We start from the raw sequence: 25148 nt of genomic DNA on the forward strand, positions 1-25148 counted from the left end.
TGGAGTTAATTCCAGCAGACCCAATTAAACTTGGGATTAAGCCTAATGACCAATTAGAAGGCCAATTAACCCATATGGACCCAATCAAGGCTCCAATATGAACACATTAGACTTGGGCTAAATTTCGGGTAGGATCCAAACAAGTAAAAAGGAAATAATATGCTTATTATAATGTGTTTTTAGGTGACTCAGAATCCGTCACCAGGACGTAAGAAACTTGGGATAACGAATTTGCTGTAAGTAATCTGTCTTAATCCTATCGTAGATCTTGTATTACGTTTTATAAGATGAACCAGTGTTTTTTTTATACAATTTGAATTGCATACATGATTTGTGAAGAAAGTAAGTAACCTGTCCTAATCCTGTTATGGATCATGTCATGTTATTAATGTTTCCCAAGCATTTATTTTAAGTATATATGTCTCATGCATGATATGTTACAATGCATAAGTAACTTGCATGATCCCAGAAGCTATGGCTATGTATGCAACATGATGATACTGATATTTTAATCACACTTGTAAGTTTATAAAGTCTTAGCTAGCCAAGAGGCACTATAATGGGCTCAAAGATGCTACTGATCGAATGCAACTGAGCTGACCTTGCTAGTGGCCGAGAATAACTTCGCTGCCTTGCTAGTGGCCGAAAATGACTAGCTGGCCCCGCCAGTGGCCGAATGGACTTCGCAGTAGCATCCGAGAGAATGGACCACGGCATGCCGGGGGGCACGGTTTCATATGCATATATTATGAAAATTTTGTGATTTGCACTACTGCTTTGTTTAAATTGCATACACATTATGCCATGATGATTATTAGATAAACATGCATGTCAGCTTCTCAAACCCTGATTTGCATGTTTAGCCTACTGGTTGATCCGGTAGGATTATGCAGGATTACTTACTGAGCCGTGTAGCTCACATCTGTTTATGCTTCGTTTTCTTTCAGATCCTCACCAGTGATCGCCATCAGATATGTTTTTATTTTGTTACAGAGCTTCGTTATTTTTTGGAGAAACTTATATACTTTTGTATATTTGAATAGCAAGAAGTTCTGTATTTTTGGTATCAGACTTAAAGGTTGTACTGCAAATATTTTAATATATAAAAGTTTGAATCCTTTTTGGCTACCTGTTATCCCTGTATGAGGCTGCGTGCTACTGTGGGCGATAGTCGGCAATAGCACGGCCGTGTCACGGATCCGGGTCCGGGGCGTGACATCTTGTGGTATCAGAGCAATAGGTTAATTATGAGTAAAAATTTCAAATTTTAATAAGGACAGGGGTAGTTAAATCTCATTTAGTGAAATTCCGTATAATTGGAAAGGAAGAAAAGATTTTATTGGTTGCATCATCGGTCAGTCACGAAAATTGCTTGACATAAATATTTTGATAGACGACAATGAGCAACAAAAAGAAAGAAGTTAAGGCTAATACAAAATCATTCTCGGGGCATGATTATGACAGGTATGGTATTAGAATTCAAAATTTAAGACTACTAAGGATTTTGGTGTTCTGAATTAGAATGCTAGCAAGCCATGCCAAAATAAGAATAAATTATTTTGGAGATTTCTCGATGGAGTAATTTGTATTTTGGATTATGATTAAATTAGATTTTGACTGATATTAAGTGGAGTACTAGCCATGGAATGTTAAAGTACATTGTGATTATTTGTGTATCAGTATATAGGTGATTTTGAAAGTTTAACTTGATACTGAGTACGGTGGATAATACTTCTAGTTTGAAGTTAATTATTTTGATAGCAAGATAGGGTTCATAAGTTGTTTAAGGCTTGGACAAGAAAGATTTTATATTCTTCGAGGATGAAATTTGTATGACAATTATGCATGAAACTATTATATAAAAAGAAAATATATCTGAGAAGAAAGAGGATTATAGATTATGAAAAGTATTTGATGCTAATGCTCTCACCTATTTCTGTTAAGCCGATTAAGATCTTTGTATGGACTTAATCAAAAGCAATTAATTTCTTGGGCCAAGGATTATAGTATTTAGAATCTAAGGTAGGAAGACTAATCTTGTTTTGGAAGAGACCAAAAAAAAAAAAAAATCCTATGTATCATAGACAAAAAGGGGTCAAGTTTTGATATGCCATGATTTTGCCAAAATCTTATGAGCAAGCATTTTAAGGGGGAGACTAACTGAGATCTCGAGGATGACTCGATGGTTGAATACTTTTAAAGCCTGAACCTTAAGGTATGACTAATTTCGAGGACGAAATTTATTTAAGGGAGGAAGGATGTAATGTCCGGGCCCAATACTGTAGGGCCCAGTTAAATAGTATTGGGCCAGGGAAGGGTTAGCAGGCCTTGCAGGCCCAAGAAGAGTAGGCTGCCATCTCCCCGAGGGCTGAAAGGACAGTACCACCAGGTGGCCAACGGAGAGACCCCCCATAGAGCATGCACAACAGAAAACTGCCACCTCTTCCTTCCCTCGGCAGCCGAGCTGTGAGCTGGCCGGAAGGGGAGGGCAGCTGGTGGCTCCCGGGGCTCTGAGGAAGGAGAGGATGCCACCTCTCCTTGGGGTCAAATCCTAAGCCAAGTTTTTATAGCCCTAAAACCTGCTAACCCTGATTTTTGATATACCCCCCTAAACCTCTAACCCCCTGGAATTACTGTGCCAGAGAGCTTGGCCCTGGAGCTGGAAGCAGAAGGTACCCCACAGCCCTAGGAGAAGAAGGAGGGACTTTGCCGAGAAGGAAGAACTGCCCAACGGTAACCGGCAAAAAAATCCAGGTAAGAGGCCCCTTTTTAATAAAATTTTAGGGAGTGGAGAAACCCTCTGTGGGGTATTCTCCCCTCTGTTTCAACTATGGGACAGAGAGGAGGAGACCGGCAGAAGGGAGAAGGGTCACGGGCCGGACCCATAGACCTCGGACCGGCCTGAGAACGGCCGCGGCCCAAGGCCAGGCCCGATGACCACTCGGGGAGAGCCGCCTGCAGGGCACCGCAGCCTCGGCTGCGGCTACTCTAGGGCTCGGGGGGCAGCCCCGGGCCGCCGGTCAGGTTGAGCCGGCAACCGGCGTGGCCACAAGGCCGCCAGCCCCGGCCGGACCACTGCCTCCTCTCCGGCAAGAGGCGGTGGTGCCGGAGGGAAGGACCAAAGAAAAGAAAAGGAAGAAGGGAAGAAGAAAGAAAGAAAGAAAGAAAGAGAGAGGAGGAAGAGGCCGTAGATCCGGCCGGAGGAGAAGAAGAAGGCCGGAGGACCGGCCGAAATGGCTAGGGCTTCCGATCGGAACCAAGGAGAGAGAGAAAAAGGAGAGGAGGAGGGGACTTGCCCGTGTACGGCCGTGAGCGTCGCCGGTGTGGGCTCGGCCGGGGAAGCCGAGAGCTCGGCCGCGGGCTCGGCCGGGGAAGCCGAGAGCTCGGCCGCGGGCTCGATCGAGGAAGCCGAGAGCTCGGCTGCGGGCGTCGCCGATCGCGGTCCGACCCCCTCCCCGTGAGGAGGAGACCATCGACCTCCCTTCGCCGGAGAGGAGAGGAGAGGAGGAATGGGAGATCGGGATGAAAGGAAGCTTCGGGAAGGAGAAGAAAAAAAAAAGAAGAAACGGTGAAGAAAAAGAAAGAAAAAGAGAAACAAAAAGAAAAGAAAAGAAAGAAAAAGAGAAGAGAAAAGAAAAGAGTGGGTTAACGGGCCAGAATCGGGTTCGGATCCACATCCGAACCCGCAACCCGTTAAGCCTAAAAATCGAAATGGGTTAAGTAAACCCAATTAAACCGGACCCAATCTAGTTGGGTGAACCCGGATGAGGGATTGAGTGGGATCTGAACCCAATTGAACCTGAACCCGAGCCCAATTTAATTGGGCTAAGTCTGGACGAGCCCAAACTACAAATTGGGTCAAATCCGAACCAAATTAGGCCCAAATTGATTTGGGTCCGAACCCAGTTGAGTGGAGTTAATTCCAGCAGACCCAATTAAACTTGGGATTAAGCCTAATGACCAATTAGAAGGCCAATTAACCCATATGGACCCAATCAAGGCTCCAATATGAACACATTAGACTTGGGCTAAATTTCGGGTAGGATCCAAACAAGTAAAAAGGAAATAATATGCTTATTATAATGTGTTTTTAGGTGACTCAGGATCCGTCACCAGGACGTAAGAAACTTGGGATAACGAATTTGCTGTAAGTAATCTGTCTTAATCCTATCGTAGATCTTGTATTACGTTTTATAAGATGAACCAGTGTTTTTTTTATACAATTTGAATTGCATACATGATTTGTGAAGAAAGTAAGTAACCTGTCCTAATCCTGTTATGGATCATGTCATGTTATTAATATTTTCCAAGCATTTATTTTAAGTATATATGTCTCATGCATGATATGTTACAATGCATAAGTAACTTGCATGATCCCAGAAGCTATGGCTATGTATGCAACATGATGATACTGATATTTTAATCACACTTGTAAGTTTATAAAGTCTTAGCTAGCCAAGAGGCACTATAATGGGCTCAAAGATGCTACTGATCGAATGCAACTGAGCTGACCTTGCTAGTGGCCGAGAATAACTTCGCTGCCTTGCTAGTGGCCGAGAATGACTAGCTGGCCCCGCCAGTGGCTGAATGGACTTCGCAGTAGCATCCGAGAGAATGGACCACAGCATGCCGGGGGGCACGGTTTCATATGCATATATTATGAAAATTTTGTGATTTGCACTACTGCTTTGTTTAAATTGCATACACATTATGCCATGATGATTATTAGATAAACATGCATGTCAGCTTCTCAAACCCTGATTTGCATGTTTAGCCTACTGGTTGATCCGGTAGGATTATGCAGGATTACTTACTGAGCCGTGTAGCTCACATCTGTTTATGCTTCGTTTTCTTTCAAATCCTCACCAGTGATCGCCATCAGATATGTTTTTATTTTGTTACAGAGCTTCATTATTTTTTGGAGAAGCTTATATACTTTTGTATATTTTAATAGCAAGAAGTTCTGTATTTTTGGTATCAGACTTAAAGGTTGTACTGCAAATATTTTAATATATAAAAGTTTGAATCCTTTTTGGCTACCTGTTACCCATGTATGAGGCTGCGTGCTACTGTGGGCGATAGTCAGCAATAGCACGGCCGTGTCACGGATCCGGGTCCGGGGCGTGACACTTAGTATCACTTTGTAATGGGTTTCACAAATGATGAGTTTGGTGGGTGATTAAATCTTATGTAGAATATGATATCATATTCATATTATATTATTTGGATTTACTAGTTATTCATAGATAAGATTATTTCTTGGTGGCTTTCTCTTTGTTTTAGAATCTTGATGAGTTTGTTAGTAGCAATTTGCGATGGGTTTTCAACTTTGGTTATTGAATTCTAGCAAGAATGCTGATATCATATTCATGTTGTAGTGTTTGGATTTCTGATGTATTCATTGATAAGATTACATTTTCAAATTTCGTCTACTAGCAAAATAGTACCCTCTTCCCTGCTATTATTTTTTCAAGGTTTAATAGCTAATTTCATGCAGGAAGCTAGGAGAGTCTATCACCCCATTTTGATTAGAAGTTTCAACTGCACTTGAAAAGTATCTATGTTTTTTTTTCTTTTCTTTTTCTGAACTAGTTAGAAATACATTAGAAGTAATTTTCTTTCCAGATTATCAATCAACACCATTTTCTTCAATAAGAATGATTTATTCAGGTGAATGACCTAAAGACATGAATAAATGGATCGGTTGTGCCGTAATACCGAATTTGATTGAATGAACATGGAGCTGCCTGCTTAATGTATGGATTAAAAGTAAGATTTGCATCGCAATAACAATAAGAATTATTTTACCAATTAGCAATGAACTTATGAGTTATGATCACAATTTCTTAGTCTGGATCCATTTTATGTAGCAGAAGCAATCGTTGTAATTGATTCCGGAGTCCTCAATTTTATCTGTTCACTTCATAAAAGTTCTAGGAACTCGTACTTCTGGTTTATAAAATCCTCAGAGCCCTTCAAGGTCTTGTGTTATGTCAGCTGAATTAGGATAATTATGATCAGAAATCTTTCTCTGGATGCTTAATGACTACCAGCAGAACTAATATTTTCACATTTACTCCTTGTCAGGCTTGAAAAGTTATTTAACCACATCACTCTTGATACTATATAAGGATGGAATTGTAAACTACATCAGCATGCGACTTTTGAATGAGATTTGTGCAATCTGAAGACAATTTACCACCTTCAATCTTGGCTTCCTGTTTGAATGTCATTGTTCCAGATTATCAACATGCACCTTTAGTGAGCTTCATAATAGCATCAACATTGGTATTTCTTTCCAGGCCGCCAAAGCAGCTATATCGATTTTGATTAACAATATACAATCTTTATCTCAAAAAGAATGAAGCAGATATTGACTATAATACACAGACAATCATGTTCCATAGTTTTTGTCCAGAAATTAGGAAGAACCAACATCAGCAGCCAAGGCAAACTAATATGCCTGTCAGCATCTCAGGCAAGATCTGCTGTGTGTTGAACTGAAATCCACATGGGAGGATAAAAAATGATAATTGGATTGCATCCTCTTGTTGGCCTACATTGCAATATATACCTTGCTTTCAGCTTTCACTGCTTCCTACCAGTAATAAGGATCTTAAAGTTTGACAGTGGAGAGATATAAAATGCATTAGTATTGCAAGAGCATGAAGAACCAGCAGTAGTTAATTTGGCTAATAATATTCTTCCCCATCCCAATTATCCATCCATGAACTTGTCTCTGAATTTGGCTGTGAAGGCGGACCCGAAGTTATTGGGTAATCAGCAAATCCACTATTCAAGGGCTTTGCCATCTCAGAATAGATGATTCTGCCATTTATCCTCTAAAACAAACAAACAAACAAACAAAAAAACAATGAATCTTCATGTCTTCAGATTTTAATGGGCAAGATAAATCAAAAGACATCAAGCACACCATTCACTTTGTAAGAACAACAAAACAGAATGAAGCAAGTCAAATGGTGAGACAAGGAAACCGCTGAGAAAAACTTTAGGTGCAGATGGCCCACATAGAAATTCCATGCAGGTGGTGCCTGAGTTCCATGTTGGCCAAAGAGGAATCATCCCAGCCACCTGTTTATGGAGGGAGGGGAAAGGGATGTAATAAATAAGTTGATGAAAATGGACTCCAGGGGCAACAGGATGGTAGATAATGCCCATACAGAAATTTATACAGGCCATCTACACCAAAAATTTGTCCAAAGTTTCAGGATGCATTCCTAATAACAGAATCTAAAAATCATGATGGACTTGTTTATACGTGGCATGTAATAGTTGCCTCTTTTGAAGGACATCAGCAAGCAGAGGAAGATAAAAGAAGAATAAGGTTTAGATATGGGACCCTTTGATCCATCTGCTCCATAGCCAGCAGAGCATCATCTTGACTAGAGTACTGAATGAAAGCATAGCCTTTTGACTTCTTTGTCTTTTCATGTTTAGCAAGTTTAACTGCCAAAACAAGTACATTCTCAGGCAGATAGTTATGAAATTAACATTTAAAAGGCACAGCTAAACAAACCTGGTACCAAAACTGAAAATCTTACCCTCTACTATGGGGCCAAACTTTGAGAATAGTTTAATGAGAGTAGCTTCACCAATACAAAAGGGCAGATCTGTAAAGCAAGAACACAGCAAACTTCTACTTAAATACATGCCATAAATTTCAACCTGAAAGCTTGCACATTGGTCAATGCAAATTGTAAAACTTGTAATCTCATGCCCTCGGAAGCACATATACTTCAAATCACATGTTGTGTCCGTATCATCTCTTGTATTGGATATTGATATTCATTGGATACTACACGGATATGTCTCCGATGCTTGTATTAAGTATCCTGTTTTTCAAATTTAAAAAAGCCCCGCATACTTCTTAGACATACTTTAGATACTCCCTCGACACCTCCAAAACTGAGAGGGAAAGGTCAATTTTGTAGTCTATGATATTAATTTATGAAGTATGGATTATGGTCTATAAAATAATGACTAAATGATGAGTTTGTAAAATTTAATACTACCATATAAAGTATGGACCACGCTCCATAGATTGGCATACCCTACTATGCTTTACGAATTCTTTTTTGTATATATATGTATGTATTTTTGTGTATGTATGAATGTGATATGTATAAAAATATAGAGTGTGAACTATGTTAATGATGGGATTGTGAAAGTTAATGCCACTAATATAAAGTATAGAGTATGCTATTTAGTCTGGCATATCCTACTATGCTTCATGGATTTTTTTATATACTTATATACATAAATACATACATAAATATATGCATACAACATATATATTCATTGACGTACTCTACCTGTATCTTGTCCAACTTTTTCAAGATTTGTTGTATGGTGTATCTGTAATCATGTTGTATCCATGTCAGTGCTTTACAGCTCATGCTGTAAGTCTAGCTTTTGCACTAGGCTGTGTTAGTTTTAGGCACAAGACTGGCAAAATTGGTATAAGCTTCCCCTTGGACGCTTGATAGCTCAGCAAAGTTACCCAGTGTGGTCTCCATGGAAGAAAAACATAGGAACATTTTTTTTGAAATCTCAAGCCAACCAAATTCAAGTCAATCTTTTGGCATATAAATAATAATTTAAAATCTGTCGCACAATTCAGAAATAAAACTTATCATATTCATCTTAGATCATATCAATTCCGTACAGAAACAAAAACTGACCAAGCATTTTATAGTTCAGTTTCATCCCAGAAAGTTTCATAAATGCCTTTAGAAGCCTCTGGGTTTCTTTTGTTCTCCATATTAAGTTCCTCAGGGCATCCTTGGATGCCTTGTCCTTAGAAATTCAAGTTGTTAGTAGCAAATAAGTGATTTCGTTCATTAGGATATTTGTTAATGCTCCAGTAAGGAATACTTATAGTTTTGAGTAGAACAATTGAACATTTCCCTCCCTCTTGTTTTACATTCTTAGTTTTTTAAAATTTCTTTTTAACTAAAGTTACTAAACACTTTCTCCTGACTCATGAGAGTACTTGATTTCTGAATTTCAAAATTTTCTAATCAAAGAAAGAACATATTCATAATATTGATTTCTTCTTTCTTAATATTTAAGTTCATTACTGAGTTTCATTTCTTGCTGCACCATGGGATTCTTTTAGGGTGAGCAGTGGATGTGCAAGGAAGGCTTTTGAGAAAACTCATGAGAACAATTTGTGAAAGTATACTACATTGGCCTTGTCAAGTACATACATGAAGATATATAATTGTACAACTTATAATATAAGAAAGCTAAACATATTTATTATGTCGCAAGAAGTATTATGGCAACTTACAAAATAAGCTCTTCCTATGGTTTCTTGTTCTAACACACACATATGGGGACCTTGCTTTCCACCCCCACAACCCCGACGAAAAAAAGAAAAAAAAAATCAACATTGACTAAATCATTTCTGAATTAAGGAAATTACCACTCAATATGTTTGTTAAAGAAAACCTTCCTACTCTTGGCAATATTACACTCTATGCTGACCGTGATGCTCTCTTTTCTCACCTGAATCTCATCTTCCAATTTTTAAAATAAAATGCGCTACAACAATGTTTCACAATTGACTTTTTTTGTACTAAAAGTTGTATGAGTTGCACATTTCCACTTGATCATATTATGAGAATTGCCCTGTATTTCAGCACAAATTACCTGTGAATTCAATCCTTCAGGATTCTAGACCTATTGATATTTCCAATGAACCCCTGACATGCCCGAGCATGGAAGCAATAGAACCATGCAGCACACCCCTAAAACTAGCTTATCTGATCCTAATGATTTCCCAATAAGTTCGGTAGGCAAATCTTTGCTAATGCATATAGAATACCACTTTAGCCATCTCATGTTCCTTAAATTTTTTATTATTCTATTTAAATAATCTTGAGAATAGCTATCAACAGAGGAGGCTACTGCTATGTTTCATTAAATAAAAAAGAGCCAAGAAACCAATATTCAATAACAGACCAAGAGAAAATCACTTATAAAATCCACAATAATCTATAAGAAGCAATTAGAATTTCACAAGAATGGAGTAATGACTGCAAAGATGGTCTATGGTCTTTCACTGCAAGAAAAAGAAGAATTGACGAGACATAGTGAACAAATACTTCTACGGTTGTCCATTGTCCATCTTAAATTATATCTTAATCCCATAATAAATGAAAAATCTTATTTGCTAACCCTTACCTCTTTATTGAACCTGCACCAAGAAACCCTAGGCTACCTCTACTAAAGTAAACATATTGGATGCAAAACATCATAACTATATGATAATTAAATCTTGCTTCTCATCCACCCAAATAAAATTTAACATGCTTAGCAAGGATGTGCAATTGAGCACTAAAGCACGACATCGACAAGGCATAATGCACAGAATTAGTTATCTTTTTCAAGATGAAATGCTAAGGAATCGTTGTCAATGAAAAGGACAGAATTATGAAAGAAGTGCAATTCAAATTCAATGGAGGACTTCAAGAAGAAGATCTAATAGCATTTACCTGGGGCATTGGATAAGAGTGAATTCACTAGTTAAGATGGGATGGGAGGTTCGATAACCTAAATTGTCTATTTATAGGAAGTGGGATGTGTAAGATATTGACTAATATACTGAAAAACTAAAAGTCAAATATTTATCATAGCTTGGTTTATTAAATATGGTAGTTAACTTTTTCTTTTTTCACTTATGCTTAAAATGACCATCAAGGTATTTCATTGTTTCCTTTGCTATTTTAAGCCTAAAAATACATGCATTTTTGGTTTTTTTTACACAAATACCCTTGTAAATATTGATTATTGCATTGTTACCCGCCAAAAATTACTATTAGCATATAGACCTCTCAAACCATCTGGATTTTGCATCAATACTTGTCCTGTTAGATTTTTGGCTGTCAATGTTAATAAGCTAAGTGTAAAAAGAGTTTACTGAAATGCTTGAAAAGTATCTACAAAAATGTGTATTTTTTCAATACAAATTAAATGTTAAACTTTTCAAGGATATTAATATAAAATGGTAATAGCATCAAATGATACTCAAAACAGCTATTTTTTAACATTGTTAGCCAAAGATCTAATGGAAGGGGTATCCATGTAAAATCAGGATGTTTGAGGGTATAAATGAAAATAGTGATTTTTGGACGTAAAAATGTAATAAGGCATATTTTCTTGGGAATATATGTAGAAAATCCAAAAAAAAATTGGATGCTAAATTTAACTTCAACTTTGTTACATGATTTTTAATTTCCCCTAAGGACATATAGCATGCCCATTCATTATAATCTAGTAGGTGGCCTACTTGTCTCAAATGTAGGGCTCATTCATTGCTAATATTTTTTTCCCTTCCATCTTGGATATTAAACTTATGCTTCTTCTACAGCCTATTAACATATTGCTTTGGTAAAGGTTATTCCTCTGGACAGAACCAGTATTTCTGGTGCAAGACCATCGGAACAATATTCTTTTAGCTACTGAAAACTTGCTAAACCATTTATTATTTTTCACTAGCCAAATAATTATCTGAATTACTCTAAAACCATCGTAACAATATTCTTTTAACTACTGAAAACTTCCTAAACCATTTATTATTTTTCACTGGCCAAATAATTATCTGAATTACTCTATAGTAACTGAATTTGTCAAAAACCAACCAATAGTTCATGAAATTTCCAAAATATTCTCATGGGACAGTCATGAAATACAAATTAATAATGCTCTTGGTTGGCATTCGAAGTGAACTGGTGCTAGTGTTTCTATTACGCATTCATCTTATCTCTCCATTTCTATTTTTATGTAAAAGAACAGATGTATTATTAAAATTAATTCATTTTCCTAATACTTTTTTCCCTTTAATCATCTTTCTAAACTTTTCACGTTTTCCCTGGATTCTGAAAATGAAAATCTACAGTAGTGTCAATCAGTAGGTCATAATAGAACAGGGAGTTTCCGCAAACACATGCTCAACAACGCATTGCATCATACATATACTGCTTTGAAGAGAAAATGGAACTCCCACATGAGCAGAAACTTAGGTAAAACCACAAAAAATATGCCAAAAGGCAAATGGGCGTTCAGAATTTGACCAAAAAAATGGCTTTATAGAAGAAAAACCAGAGAAGAATGTGCGGATTCTATAAAAGTCTTTGAAAAGATGCAAACTTTGAAATCTCTGGAGGAATTCATAGGGGGAATATCTAAATCACAGGGAAAGGAGAGATTTTTCGAAGTGGGGAAGAGGGAGAAGGCTTACTACTGACGAAGAGTCGGCTCCCGAGCGGGAGATTGGGAAGCGATGCCTTCGTACTGATCCCATTGGATGGGAGAGAAGAAGGAGAGCAGAGAGGCCTGGAGAGGGGTGGATTCAACGACATCGTTGAGAACACCGCTGCAAACATCTCCAACTCCTTGCTTTCTCCGAGGCGTTCGGGAGGACGCCAGTCCTCTCCGGGCATTAAACGTAGGGTTCAGATGTTCCGCAGGAACAGATTAGCTTGCCTATAGGGCTTTGTAGCCCAGCCAATTAATGGGCCGTGGGCTTGACCCAGCCCATCGACAGCCGGAAACCCTAATCAGTATTTGTATACCACTAGGGTTTCTCCGGCCCCTTCCTTTATCCCACCGTTCGCCTCTCTCTCTCCTCTCTCTCTCTCTCTCTCTTCTCTCGCTCCTCCTCGTTCGTTCAATAATGGCGGAGCAGGTATTTTCTCTCTCCCTTTTCCTTTTGTCTTCTCCTTTCTCCTCTCTCTCTCTCTCTGTCATTCCATGGCTTCTCTTTTCCTCCATACATTAGCGTTCTGTATGCTGGCGTTAGTTGTTGAAATACCAATGATCTGGATCCGTAGGACTTTATAGGGGGAAGATTTCTCACAGAAAATGGTTAAATATAAGGGCCTAGAGGGAATGATGTGACTTTCTGAATCGGGTATTAGCTCCCCAAGAATCGGGGAGAGATGAGCTCCAATTCGTTAGAAAGGAAGTAGGTATTCTGGAAACCGATTAATTACTAAGAAAGTTTGAATCTTTAAGATTTCTCATGTTTGGGGTGCGCCTGGTTTAGGTTTTAGATATAGTTTGAATTAAATAGACTCCCTCATTGTTTTCTTCAATTCAGGGAAATAATTCTGCTTCTTGCTTGCATTATGTTTATATCCTCTTTGTAGTTTTTCATCAAGGTAGTTGATTGGGGGCTTTACATGCGAAAAAGAATTATCAGCAAACTCAATTTTTATGCAGTTGAGAGTATATGATTCATATATTGTAGATGGGAGGTAATATTTGTTTCCTGATGCAAAGGGAAAAAACAAATCTTTCTCTTGCATGCTAATTCTTGGAAAATTCAAAAGTTTGACGACAATAGCTGTTCTGATCCAGTGCTTTGGAAAAAAATGCCCCCTAATCAATTTATGGTGCTATTATCAAATGTCGCCAAGTTGGTACTTGGTACTTTCCCTTGACTTCCCATGACTTATTTGATATACTATGTTTCGTGTTTTGGACTAACTTTTCTAGATTTCTCCCTATACCTATAAGTTTTCTAAGTTTATTATTTTTGTTTTGGGTACATCTTGCCACCTGCCAAACATGTTGTTGTGTGATGGTCCTGACCTTTCATCCACTGGCTACAGTCTTTCAAACATTGGTTTTATCACAATTAACATACAATCTGTTTTTCTCCAAAGGACATCTTCGTTGATGTGGTTAATGACCACACAGACTGATGTGCTTCCGATATTATATAAAAGTTTATAAATCTAATGTCTAAATGTCCAAGGAGTTGGTTGTGGCGGCTGTTTGGCATGTAACAAATTTTCCCTATTAAAACCTTACGTCTATCTGCTCCTAACTTTGTTTTAGACCTTAAATCTTTTGCCCTAAGTATATTATTTATTTCATCCTGCTATAGGTAATGAAGATTTTTTTTTAATAAAAATTCTCTTTCATCCCTCTTCTCTTCGATGGTTTAACCTTATCTACTTTTCCATGGAGAAGATCATATTGCTATTGTTTCATGGCTATTCTTTTCATCTGATGTGTGGGCAACTCAAGCATATAGATCCATGAAAGTAATTAGGTTTTACAATATATTTTTTTGGAGTTTTAATGCTTTGCATCCATGAATTTTAAATGCAGACTGAGAGGGCATTCCTTAAGCAGCCAAAGGTTTTCCTTTGGTAAGAAACTTTTTCTTTCGCCTTGCCCTCTCTTTACAATTCTATATGTAAGCTTTCTTTGACAAGTGTTGGGGATGCTGTAGCTCGAAGAAATCTGGTAAGGGAAAGAGACCTGGTAAGGGCGGGAACCGCTTCTGGAAGAGCATTGGTCTTGGATTCAAGACTCCTAGGGAAGCTATTGAAGGTCTGACATCCTAACCTATTCTTTTTATGGATTTCTTAATTTATCCTGAACAAGCATTTTGGTGTATGTCATTTGCATTTCGTAAGTAGTAAGTGCCAACGTTCTTGTTTTATGTCTCAGTGCAATGAATCTTTTTCTTTCTTTTTCTTTTTGATTGGAGGTTCCCATCTACAGCAATCTTTGATGATAAAGATACAAAACTTAAGTATTTATTTTCCATAAGTAGATGAAAATGAGGTTTTATACCACAAGCAACCAACTGAAAATATGCATACAATGGTGCTTTTTTTTGCCTTTAAGCCTGTCATATATCTCAACCATTTTTTGTTTTCTTAAGTTGAAGATCATGAGGTGCTACACCATGGAGAACTTTCTCATGCTATCCTTGGTTTGAAGGTTAAACTAGCCTTTTCTTTTCCTCAACTATCTCGTTGTACTGTTTATGCTCTCATTTTTTCAGTGGTTTGATTTCTTTTCTGTGATTGGTTTCTTATGATTTTGAAGAGATGGCAAGTTGACCCAATGGACCTTAGTGACAACAGTGCCATGTGATTATTGACTAGTTGGCAGTTATTAATGTCATCTCAAGGCATGCCAAGTGAGGATGCTTCTGCACTTGGTTCATGCCACTAATCTTTGCATAGAAGCATACAACTCCATAAACACAACTGTAATTGGATCAATCTTGATACGCTGCATATGGATCTTGCAGGTCCTTGGATCTTAAGTCAACCATGTTACCTATGCTTGATTTGCAAGATCCTCACCTCTCGAGCCTTCATTTGCGAACTCTTTTTGTTTTCACATTCACCTGTCCATGTCATTATAGGTCTGTGTTGACTAGATTCTTTGACAAAGATTACACTACCTCTTCTTATTGGTTCCTTCTTGAATCTTTGCTGTGCATGGCCATACCATCTCAACTGGTTCTCCATCACCTTGTCTTTAATTGGTGCAACTCCTTCATCTTCTCTAATTCATTTCTGGTACATTTAGCTTGTTTTGTTGGGCTCTCTTTATTGACGAACATTTTGAACCAGATATCAATGGCATACCTCATCTTTACTTTAGGACGCATTATCATTAAATCATTGGCATATCTCATGTTACATTGGGAACTATGACAATTAACATCAACCAATGATCATGCATATCCTAGTTGGCTTATTGAAGTGTAGCCATTGCTTCTCCACTCAATCATGTCAAAGGTTATGTGTATCAGTTTGCCTCAATTCCTTCTGCATGACTTCCATTCTGCTGTTTTTGCTTTCTGTTTTACATGATTGTTGATCCTGTCCTTCAGTGGTTCATCTATTAGGTTTTCTTTATAATGTAGCTGTATCCTATTGCATGCACCTTAGGAAGTTTCCTTTCTTCACAAAGAAATTATTACGTCTGTGCTACTGCCGCACATGATATGCGATGCTGGGAAACATGTGGGTAGGAAACACGTGTGTATGAAAGGGTATTTTGGGAAATGGATATTGGAGACACATGGAGCAAAGCCTCATGTACAGAGGCATTGTTGGAGTTTCCTTTTAATAGTAGAATAGATAACGGTAGAACATGCATCTTTTTCATTTTGTTTTGTTTTCTTCACATGTTGCCTCATACACAACATCTACCTTTTTGTCTATTAGTATTTTTCTATGTACATATGTGATTTACAAATATTTCTGTCATCCTAGGAATAAGAGGTACATTTCTTTTGTTTTCTCAGTTATATATATATATATTGTCATAGGATGATATAGAATTAAATTACTACTCACTTGTTTAACTTCTAACAAGGAAGCATTATCTTAGACCTGGAGTCGTGTGGTTATGTCTATATGAATAGTTTGTTTCATTATTTGGGTTTCCACATCTTCTATTAATTTTATCTTCATTAAAATCCTTAATAAGAAGCAAGAGCAGTTGGGTAGAGCTACTGGTCTTACAATGTTTCTTTAAAAGATGTATTGATAAAAAAAAAATGAGATGGAGACTTCATTTCTGATCTATATTCTACAGGTTACTTGGTAACTTAATTAGACACGGATGCTGTATAAAATCTAGAAAGGTCATAAATGCTGGTTAAGCATTTTTCAGATAAGTTACTTTTTAATTGGATTTTTGGGCCAGATAGGGCCACAGGAGGATCGCCTACAGTTTTCTAGTCTATTGTCCTACTCAAATTATTATGTAATAAGCTGTCGGGTACCCCAATTATCCTTGACTATGGTATTTCATGCAAAATAGAGATCCCTAGTTTAACATTTATGTTTTTTTTCGTGTAGGAACATACATTGATAAGAAATGCCCATTCACTGGCACCGTATCTATTAGGGGTCGCATTTTAGCTGGCACATGCCATAGTGCAAAGATGAACAGAACTATCATCGTCCGTAGAAATTACCTCCACTATGTGAAGAAGTATCAGAGGTAATCCAATTGGCAGTTTTTTTAAATGTTTTGGTGTTTTCCAAACAAGTTATTTCGCCATATGATAATGAAATGACTATTTTGTCTGCCAGGTATGAGAAGAGGCATTCCAATATCGCAGCACACGTATCCCCATGCTTCCGTGTGAAGGAAGGGGACCATGTTATCATTGGCCAGTGCAGGTATGCCCTGTGATCTACCAACCATAATGCTTTTAAGGTTTTAAATGACCTTACTTCATTTACTTTGAGTTCAGCTATGGTACTAAGTGAATATGTTTTGTTTTATTTATATGATAGGGTTAGTTTAGTTAAATTGTCTATAATATGGCTCTTATAAAGCTCACTTCATTTTGCACATTGCTTCACAATCACTGTATCCTATATCATATGAATCACCTTTTCTTTCAGGCCATTGTCCAAGACTGTGAGGTTCAATGTTCTGAAAGTTATTCCAGCTGGATCAAAAGGGGGTGGGAAGAAGGCCTTTGCTGCAGTCTGAAGTTTTTAACATCATTTTCTTACAGATTGCATTTGGTTGAAGTAGATTCAGTTTTGAGTAGAGCTGTTGGATTGAACTAATGCCATTTGACCTTCTCTTTTATCTCTTTTAAAACTCGCTGTAATGCTGGTTCTGTGTTTCTCATTCTGAATGATGAAACTCACTGTTTAAACAGTAAACTTTTTGGATTTCCACCCAATACAAATTCTACTTATGAAAAGATACAAGCAAAGCTTTTTTGGGACTGTTGCATGGTTCAGAAGATGAGATTTTTGTTGTTGTTGTTGTTGTTGTTGTGAGCCTCGCAGCTGCTTGCAGTGTATTAGTATGAGCAGTCTTTTGCAATGTTGCATGCTGACAGCTATCATTAAGCCCTGTGTGTCAATCTGTCATAGTTTCACCTCAGAGGCCATGGTGAGTGTGTCAAGTAAAAAAATTGCAGGCCATTATTGGAGTGCCTTGTAACCTTATTCTAAGCACGGGTAAGATCCATTCTATTACTGCTAATTAGGCACATGTTGATCATCTTTAATGGTAAGTGGTCCTCAGCTTGTTCAGGTTTCTTTGTGTTTGTTTTCACTGAAGAGAGTAATATTGTAGACCTTTAGATTACATTCTCTCTCTCTCTCTCTTCATTGAAGAGAAGAATATTGTCAACCAGCTTGCTTAGTTCATAAGAAGTCTCCAATAGAAATTTTTATGTCTAGTTCAACAAGCTGATGGGATTCTTCTTGCACCAATAATTTGCTTTCAGTATATGACAAAGTCTGGGAGGTGAAGCAAGGTTCCAGCAGCGTGCCTTGCAATTTTTGCGAGCATTTCGCTATCCTAATATTTATCTGTGCAACATTTTCTCCATGCAAGGTCCCTCCTGGATGATCCCTTGTATACTTATGGAAGGCTTTCCTCTTGATACTCCCTTGTGCACAGATGTCAGCTACTACAAGAACAATAATATCAATTTTGGAAGGAGTATAAGATCAATCTCAGATTGGGTTGGGACATCTGGATCGACTCTTTTATGCCTTTTGGTGGATACAGATGTGGAATTATGGACTCCCATGGAAACATGTTTTTTTTTTTTGGTTGGTGATGGATGGTTCATATATATCTAGTATGGATGCATTCCATAAAGTAAATAGAATATCATGAAAAGGAATCGGGACAGCCCCACACCCTGGAGGACTCACTGCCGGCGAAAACATAAGTTCAAGGTATATGTGATGCATGGGAGGGGAACTTTGGATATCTGTGATCCGAAGCACTGATGTCTGATTTCCATTCCATCTAGACTTGTAGGCTTAACGTGATGCACTCCTACTAATCCTCCTAGTAAAGCAGAAGTTGGACAAACTTAAGATGTCTTTGACTGAAAGAACTATATGTGAAACTCATGTGCCATGGTTGGGCTAAAGACACCGAAGAAGTAGCAAGCTTTATAAGAGTAGAAATATGTCCATGCTCCATATTCAGTTGTATGCAAATCAAAGAACAGCATCTGCATTTATGTTAGGGCCTCTTTGGATACCGACATTTCCTGTCTGTGGAGTATCCTTCTTGGAAAAAGTTTGCAGTCACCCAAAACAAAACAAAAAAAGGTGGAAAATAAAAGGAGTCTGGCGTCCCTGCTTTCATGAAATTATGGGATTCTGGAATCTCCCAATTGCACTCTTGCTTCCTTCTCCATTCTACTCTCCACAACTTTTGCGTCGCATGAATCCATAATCGATGTTGAATTTACCAGCTAAATTGCATGCAAATGAAGTAAATGGAGATGTCTACTTTTACCTGATCAATTGAAGAAACATGTAATCATCAGATCATTATCTCTTGTCCATTTAGGAAGTGAAAAAATACCGTGTTGGTTAGTAGAATTACGTAATTCTCTTCTGTAGGTTGTTAGTCTAATAATTAATGATGTTCATCAGAAGGTCTAAATACGCTCAAGTATTAGGTTGACAAAATGACAAGATATAAACAGCAAAAACAAAAACAAGACTATTGAAATTTGAAATTCCTAAGCCTTAACTTATTAAGGGACATATCATGATGGACCAATTTTAAGAATTAATTTTAAGCACCTCATCTTTATTGAAATTAGCTCAAGATTACAATATATGATTACAAGTTTCCATTAATTGATACTAGTTTTTGGTTATATAATAAATTGATCTTAGTAAGTTCTCTTAAACTCTTTTGCAGAGTTTTTTTTTTCTTTTTTTTTTTGAGAAAGATTAGGTCAAAGCCTAATTACTTGTTAGAAGTATGAAAGTCATAACCAACAGAGAGTACAGAAAAGGGATACGAGGACAAGAGAGAAGAGGAATTAAAAGAAGAGAAAGGTAGAAGGAAAAATGACAAAAAGGAAAGATTCAACCATAAAGCAGTAGAGAAAATCTTCAACTTGGCAAGACAGGAGTTGGCTCTTGGCTTTTGGCTAGTCTTCAGAAAAAAACAAAATTCTACCACTTAGCTGACAACATTAGAGGAGTTTTAAAGAATCTATGGTTCCTTGATAACCAAATGCCCCAACCAATATGCTGTATAAAAACAGTGACATGATGTCAAATTCTTTAGATAAAACGGCAGCACAAACTTGTGGAGCATGCATGTAGTTAGAAAACAGATGGTCAGTAGATTCTTCATTAAAGGAATAGAGGACACGTTTTACAGAGACAAGATCAGTCTTGATATTAAGTTAAGTTGATAAAATTTTTTGGTGTTGGAAACAAAAGATCTTGGTTCAGCTCTAGCCTTCCCCATAATTCATAATCACAATAAATTATCGATGACCATTGTCTATTTTCTTCTCAAAGGAAAAAAAAAGAGTTTTGCTTCGGTATTATATGAAATATTTCTGATTAGTAAATAGATTACAGACACAAGGAGAAATCTCTGACATTGACATTTTAAAAATGGATGTTCTTAAAAAAAATGAACTAATGCAAAACTCAAAAAAAGAGGTAGGTATATATATATATATATAGACACACACACACACGAAGGAGCTCTCCAATCTGTTTCAAACCAGTAATCTTCCTTACAACTGTTTCTGATTTTAGGTTTCACACAAACTACCACATGACTTCATCAGCTGGGAAACCAAGTTAAGTACATTCTAAGATGCCCAACAAATGCTATCATCTATTCATTCAGCCTCCTTCTTTGCTATTAAATTTTAGGTTTACCTAAGAATAGGTTTCATGTTACATTGATATCTCCTTTTTTTTTTAATATACTTTCTTTCCGGTTGGGTTACTCCTGCTTCCTTCCCTACCATATTTAGGGACTACCCTTTTTTATGATATTTTATTTATCTCATATTCCTTCTAAAGGGTACCACTGACCCAACAAAGTTTTTGTAGCACCCTCTGTGATCTAATGACCTGCAAGTCATCACTTGAAATAACTCATTTGTTAGATCAAAGAACATTTCAACAAACTCGACAAATATTCACTTAATATCTTGTCATTGTCGAGTCCTTGTTCAATCTTCTAGGAGTAATGATATATAACTTAGTGAAGAGACTTTGTAATAACTTCAAGCTTGGAATATGATGAAGGCATAGATAGTAAAAAGTCTAAGGATAAGTGAGATATCAGTCACCTGATCAATAAGGAAAACTACAAGATCACAGTACTAGCTAGGGGCTTGCATTTAACTTTGGACGTATTGATGCAGAGTTAGCATTAGACCTTTTCCCTTTCTGATCCACCATGCAGTCTCCTAACAATATGAGGTCGCTGCATGAAACCCCCTTATCTCCTAACTCTGACCCTCTTGTTTACTGGTCACTCTCGTCGGAGAGGACTCAATATCTCAAGCAACATCCATGCCAGGATTGGGACTTTGCGTTATTTTTTGTTCCATGAAAAATTTGGTAAGCTTGGTAGGTTGGCTGACATCCCAAACTCAAGAAAATGGTGGTTTGCAAGGCATGCTATTTAGCCTTGTGCTTCAAGTGCATTGCAAAGCCCCCACCCATGCTTCTCTACAGGAACCATCACCTCCTTCTAAAACCACCCATCCCTCCTCTTCCCTCCCGTCCACCACTCCACCATGAGCCCCAAGAGAACTTCCCTCACCCTACTATCTTCCATCATTGTAGGTCTGCTCTCAACACAACTCATATTCCAATATCCACCATGTCTCAAATGCCTCCTCAACCTTGACCTCCTCACACCATCCTTCTTTCCATATCTTATTTCATTCTGCACCCAAAAACCAGACCACCACCACCACCACAAGTATCCAAAATCCAATACAACGATATGCGACGACTTCCCGCCAGGCTTCCCCCCACCCGACACAAACACGACCTCGATTCTGTGTGTTGACCGCAATGGGTGCTGCAACTTCACTACAGTACAATCTGCAGTAGATGCAGTTGGAAACTTTAGCCAGAAAAGGACTGTTATTTGGATCAACAAGGGGATATACTAGTAAGCTAGCAACAAGTTTTCTTATCTCTTACATGCACATTATAGTAACAATGTGTTCTGTTGATATTAGTGAGAAGGTAACTATTCCAAGGACCAAATCCAGCATTACATTTCAAGGGCAAGGATTGTATTCAACGGCGATAGCTTGGAATGACACTGCCAACTCTGCGCATGGCACGTTTAATAGTGCTTCAGTCTCCACTTTTGGCACCAACTTCATCGCCAAGAACATAAGTTTCATAGTAATACAAATGAAACACATGCAGTTCAAATTGCTAAACAACTCAACATTACAAGTAGCTAATTTCTCAATGCCTTTAAATCCTAGAATGTGGCTCCAATACCAAGTCCTGGGGATGTTGGAGCCCAGGCAGTGGCAATTAGGGTTGGTGGTGATCAATCTGCGTTCTGGGGTTGCGGGTTCTTCGGAGCGCAGGATACCCTTCATGATGACAGGGGGAGGCATTACTTCAAGGAGTGCTACATCCAAGGTTCCATTGATTTCATCTTTGGAGATGCTAGGTCTTTGTATGAGGTAAGTACCTTCTCCATCCATGCACTTATAATTTGTTTATTGCCTGGTTTCATGCATGATCTCTAAATACTAGAGTATAACATGACAAAAACTTGGTTCTGAAGATGGGTACTGGTGGATATTACAGTTCGGTTGTCCATAAAGTAAGCTGGCCTGGCTTTAGGACTAGTGCACCTGATTGTAAATTTGGACATATAGGCTTTTTTTTAAGGAAATATTAGGCAAAGCCTAATCACTGAATTGGATATGTAAATAATAAGAAAGTATCGTCTACTTAGCTATTGAACTTGTAGTTATAATGGATAGAACTCTGTAAGAATACACCTTGCAACACCATGGCCTTGCTTTTAAAAAAAAAAAAAAAAAAAAAAAAATCAAACCAAGCACTATGATGTATTTGAACAGAGAAGTCCATTGGAAAAGGTTGTATTTTTCCCCTTTTAGAGAGAGCTTTGATAATCTCAACATCAAACACATATATGGAGGCCAAATTCTCATGAAAATAGAACATTGTTGGTTAATTCACTTCTATTGCTTATGCTGGTCTTCATAATTTCAACGAATGGTCTATACTTTGTAATGAAATAAAAAGCTACCAGCTTTCAGCAGAATTTGGAGAAAAATCAAGGATATTCCTAACTGTCTTCCAATTGTCTGATTTTTCATTTGGATTCCAATATTCTTTCCTATTTCTTTCTAACTGATCTTGTTCTCTATTCCAAGTTGTAGTTTCTTTTATCTATTTTAATAAAAGCCAGGTGGCTCCTTTTAGCCGCCTCCCTTTTTAGCTCATTGTCTCAGTTTAGAGTTTCAGGACTATATGCCATTTAAGCTCATTAATATAGGTGAGGTTTGGGTTTGGTTAAGGCCTGAATAATTTGTCTCATTGAGACAGACTATTTCTTGTCATGATCCTCTGGAAAACCATCATCTGTACATGAAGGATGCGATGGATAAGATAATCGGTATATGGTGCACTTAGAATAAAGATGCAGCTGGCTTCACTTTCCTCACTGGATGCAATAGCTTTGGAATCAAAAAAGACACAGCTGACTGTTAGAATCAATCCAGTTCATGCTCTAACAGTGCCTCATGTATGTTCTATGGTTCTCCAAATACATTGAGAAGAAAGTAATTAGCCTTCATTTTTTGACGTTATGCTTGCTCCTTAGATAGCAAGGAACAAATCTAAGGACTCACAGATGTAGATTAAGGGAATATATATCTATCTAATTTTCCTCTCTAGTCCATTCATAGTGTAAAAATATGGAAAGGAAGCCACTTTTTTCCCACAATAAATAGTGTTTAAGAAAAAAACATGTCCATTCTTCTTTTCAAAAAGAAATAACATGTCCAACCTCCTGCTATATCCATGTGTTTCAGAGTTGCGAAATGATTTCAATAGCCTCCCCAGTGCCTGCTGGATTGAAGGTAATAAATGGAGCAGTGACCGCGCATGGTCGAGCATCAGGTGATGAGAACACTGGCTTTTCCTTTGTCAACTGTACCATTGGTGGAACTGGACGAATTTGGTTAGGCCGAGCTTGGAGGCCCTACTCTCGTGTCGTCTTCATAAACACTTTCATGACTGACATCATTTCTCCAGAAGGCTGGAATGATTTCAATGACCCTGCTAGAGATCAGTAAGGATAAAAACCTAGTTTCTCCTCTTGCATAAGTTAGTATACATTAAAAACTGTTTTGTTCTTGTTTTGTTTTTTTAGTTTTCAACTACAGAAACTAGATGGAGTTCTACAAAGTGAGGTCATGAGTTTTTGTTTTTTTATTGCTTTCTGGCGACAGGACTTTATTTTATGGAGAATACAAGTGTAGCGGGCCTGGTGCAAATCAAAGCATGAGGGCACCATATGTTCAAAAGCTCAGTGATGCACAAGCTTTACCCTTCCTCAATGCTTCTTACATCGATGGAGACCAATGGTTGCAACCTTTTAACTAGATCTCCTCCTTCTAATGGAACTATTGTTTGAAATCATATCTAAGTGCCTATCTTCAATAAACCTTCATATCGATTTTATTTACAGGAGAGTGGAAGTCTTTACTTGTTCATCTCTCTCTCTCTCTCTCTCTCTCTCTCTCTCTCTCTCTCTCTCTGTGTGTGTGTGTGTGTGACTGCACATGCTCGAGCGAATACATGCATATGTCCATACATAAGTAAATGTATATATGTGTGCGTATGTATGGATTGGCAAAATTCATTGGTGTATGAAGCATTTGAGTTTTGAAGACAAATAGTTTATTGCATGAGGTAGGCGTGCAAACTCTTCGTCTGTTTGATTTCAAATGACAATGGATCAGAAGTTCGTGAGGAGCCATGGGTCATTTGATCTCATTTCCCGAGATAATTACCAGGACATGTAAAGGTTGTTTAAACAAATACGCAGATGAACAACATATATTGACTAACTAGAAGTTATATGGTCGTCAATGCAAGGTGTTGGTGAAAAGTTGTGTATCAAACAATTCTGTTTGAATCACATTATTGATTTTTATTCTATTTCTTTTTGGAACCAAGCTTATTACTCTGTTTGAGAAGGAGGAAGTTTTCCATGTATATTACTGTTATAGTGCTTTTCATGGATTAAGTTATTCATGCCTTCGATCAATTTCTCTGATCACCTAGTTAGTAGTTTGTTTACGAGCTATCTGGGGCTTCAAAATGTTTCAGGGTTAGGATGCTGCTCTGCTTGATTCTTTTGGTGTTTTTCACTGAAGTGTTATGATGACCTGTAAAGCTAACAAAGATGATTGGATTCATTGTAAAATAGGATAGCATGATATTATTTGCCATATGAATTGTGGCTTATATGCTTTTACTTAGTAGAGTTTGAGCATATTAGATTATTTAAGATGAACC

At 37.6% G+C, this 25148-nt stretch overlaps 3 protein-coding genes across 6 annotated transcripts; 2 read left to right on the plus strand and 1 right to left on the minus strand.

Moving 5' to 3' along the window:
- Positions 1-6262: 6262 nt before the first annotated feature.
- LOC103721075 (small RNA-binding protein 11, chloroplastic) lies at positions 6263-12497 on the minus strand. 4 transcript variants are annotated; one of them, XM_008811110.4, is made up of 5 exons: positions 12266-12497; positions 7563-7631; positions 7361-7467; positions 6935-7092; positions 6263-6842 (listed from the first exon to the last, which is right to left on the minus strand). In XM_008811110.4, coding segments are annotated over exons 1-5 (537 nt in total). In that variant the 5' UTR covers positions 12468-12497; the 3' UTR covers positions 6263-6841. The 4 variants fall into 4 exon arrangements, with proteins under 4 accessions (XP_008809332.2, XP_008809333.1, XP_008809335.2 ...); XM_008811113.4 differs by having other exon boundaries at positions 6726-6842; positions 7029-7092; positions 12266-12493; XM_008811112.4 differs by having other exon boundaries at positions 6765-6842; positions 6996-7092; positions 12266-12496.
- A 90-nt stretch (positions 12498-12587) lies between these two features.
- Positions 12588-17540, plus strand: LOC103721074 (40S ribosomal protein S11). The gene is made up of 6 exons (XM_008811108.4): positions 12588-12712; positions 14146-14186; positions 14270-14370; positions 16650-16794; positions 16887-16976; positions 17205-17540. The coding sequence occupies exons 1-6, from the start codon at positions 12701-12703 to the stop codon at positions 17293-17295; spliced, it is 480 nt and encodes a 159-aa protein (XP_008809330.1). The 5' UTR covers positions 12588-12700; the 3' UTR covers positions 17296-17540.
- Positions 17541-21023: 3483 nt separating this feature from the next.
- On the plus strand, positions 21024-24340 carry LOC103721083 (probable pectinesterase 8). Its single transcript, XM_008811124.3, has 5 exons — positions 21024-21738; positions 21809-21980; positions 22067-22273; positions 23657-23916; positions 24077-24340. The coding sequence occupies exons 1-5, from the start codon at positions 21356-21358 to the stop codon at positions 24228-24230; spliced, it is 1176 nt and encodes a 391-aa protein (XP_008809346.1). The 5' UTR covers positions 21024-21355; the 3' UTR covers positions 24231-24340.
- The last annotated feature ends 808 nt before the right edge of the window (positions 24341-25148 follow it).

The sequence above is a fragment of the Phoenix dactylifera genome, chromosome 1 (genome assembly GCF_009389715.1).
Source record: "Phoenix dactylifera cultivar Barhee BC4 chromosome 1, palm_55x_up_171113_PBpolish2nd_filt_p, whole genome shotgun sequence".
Lineage (NCBI taxonomy): Eukaryota > Viridiplantae > Streptophyta > Magnoliopsida > Arecales > Arecaceae > Phoenix > Phoenix dactylifera.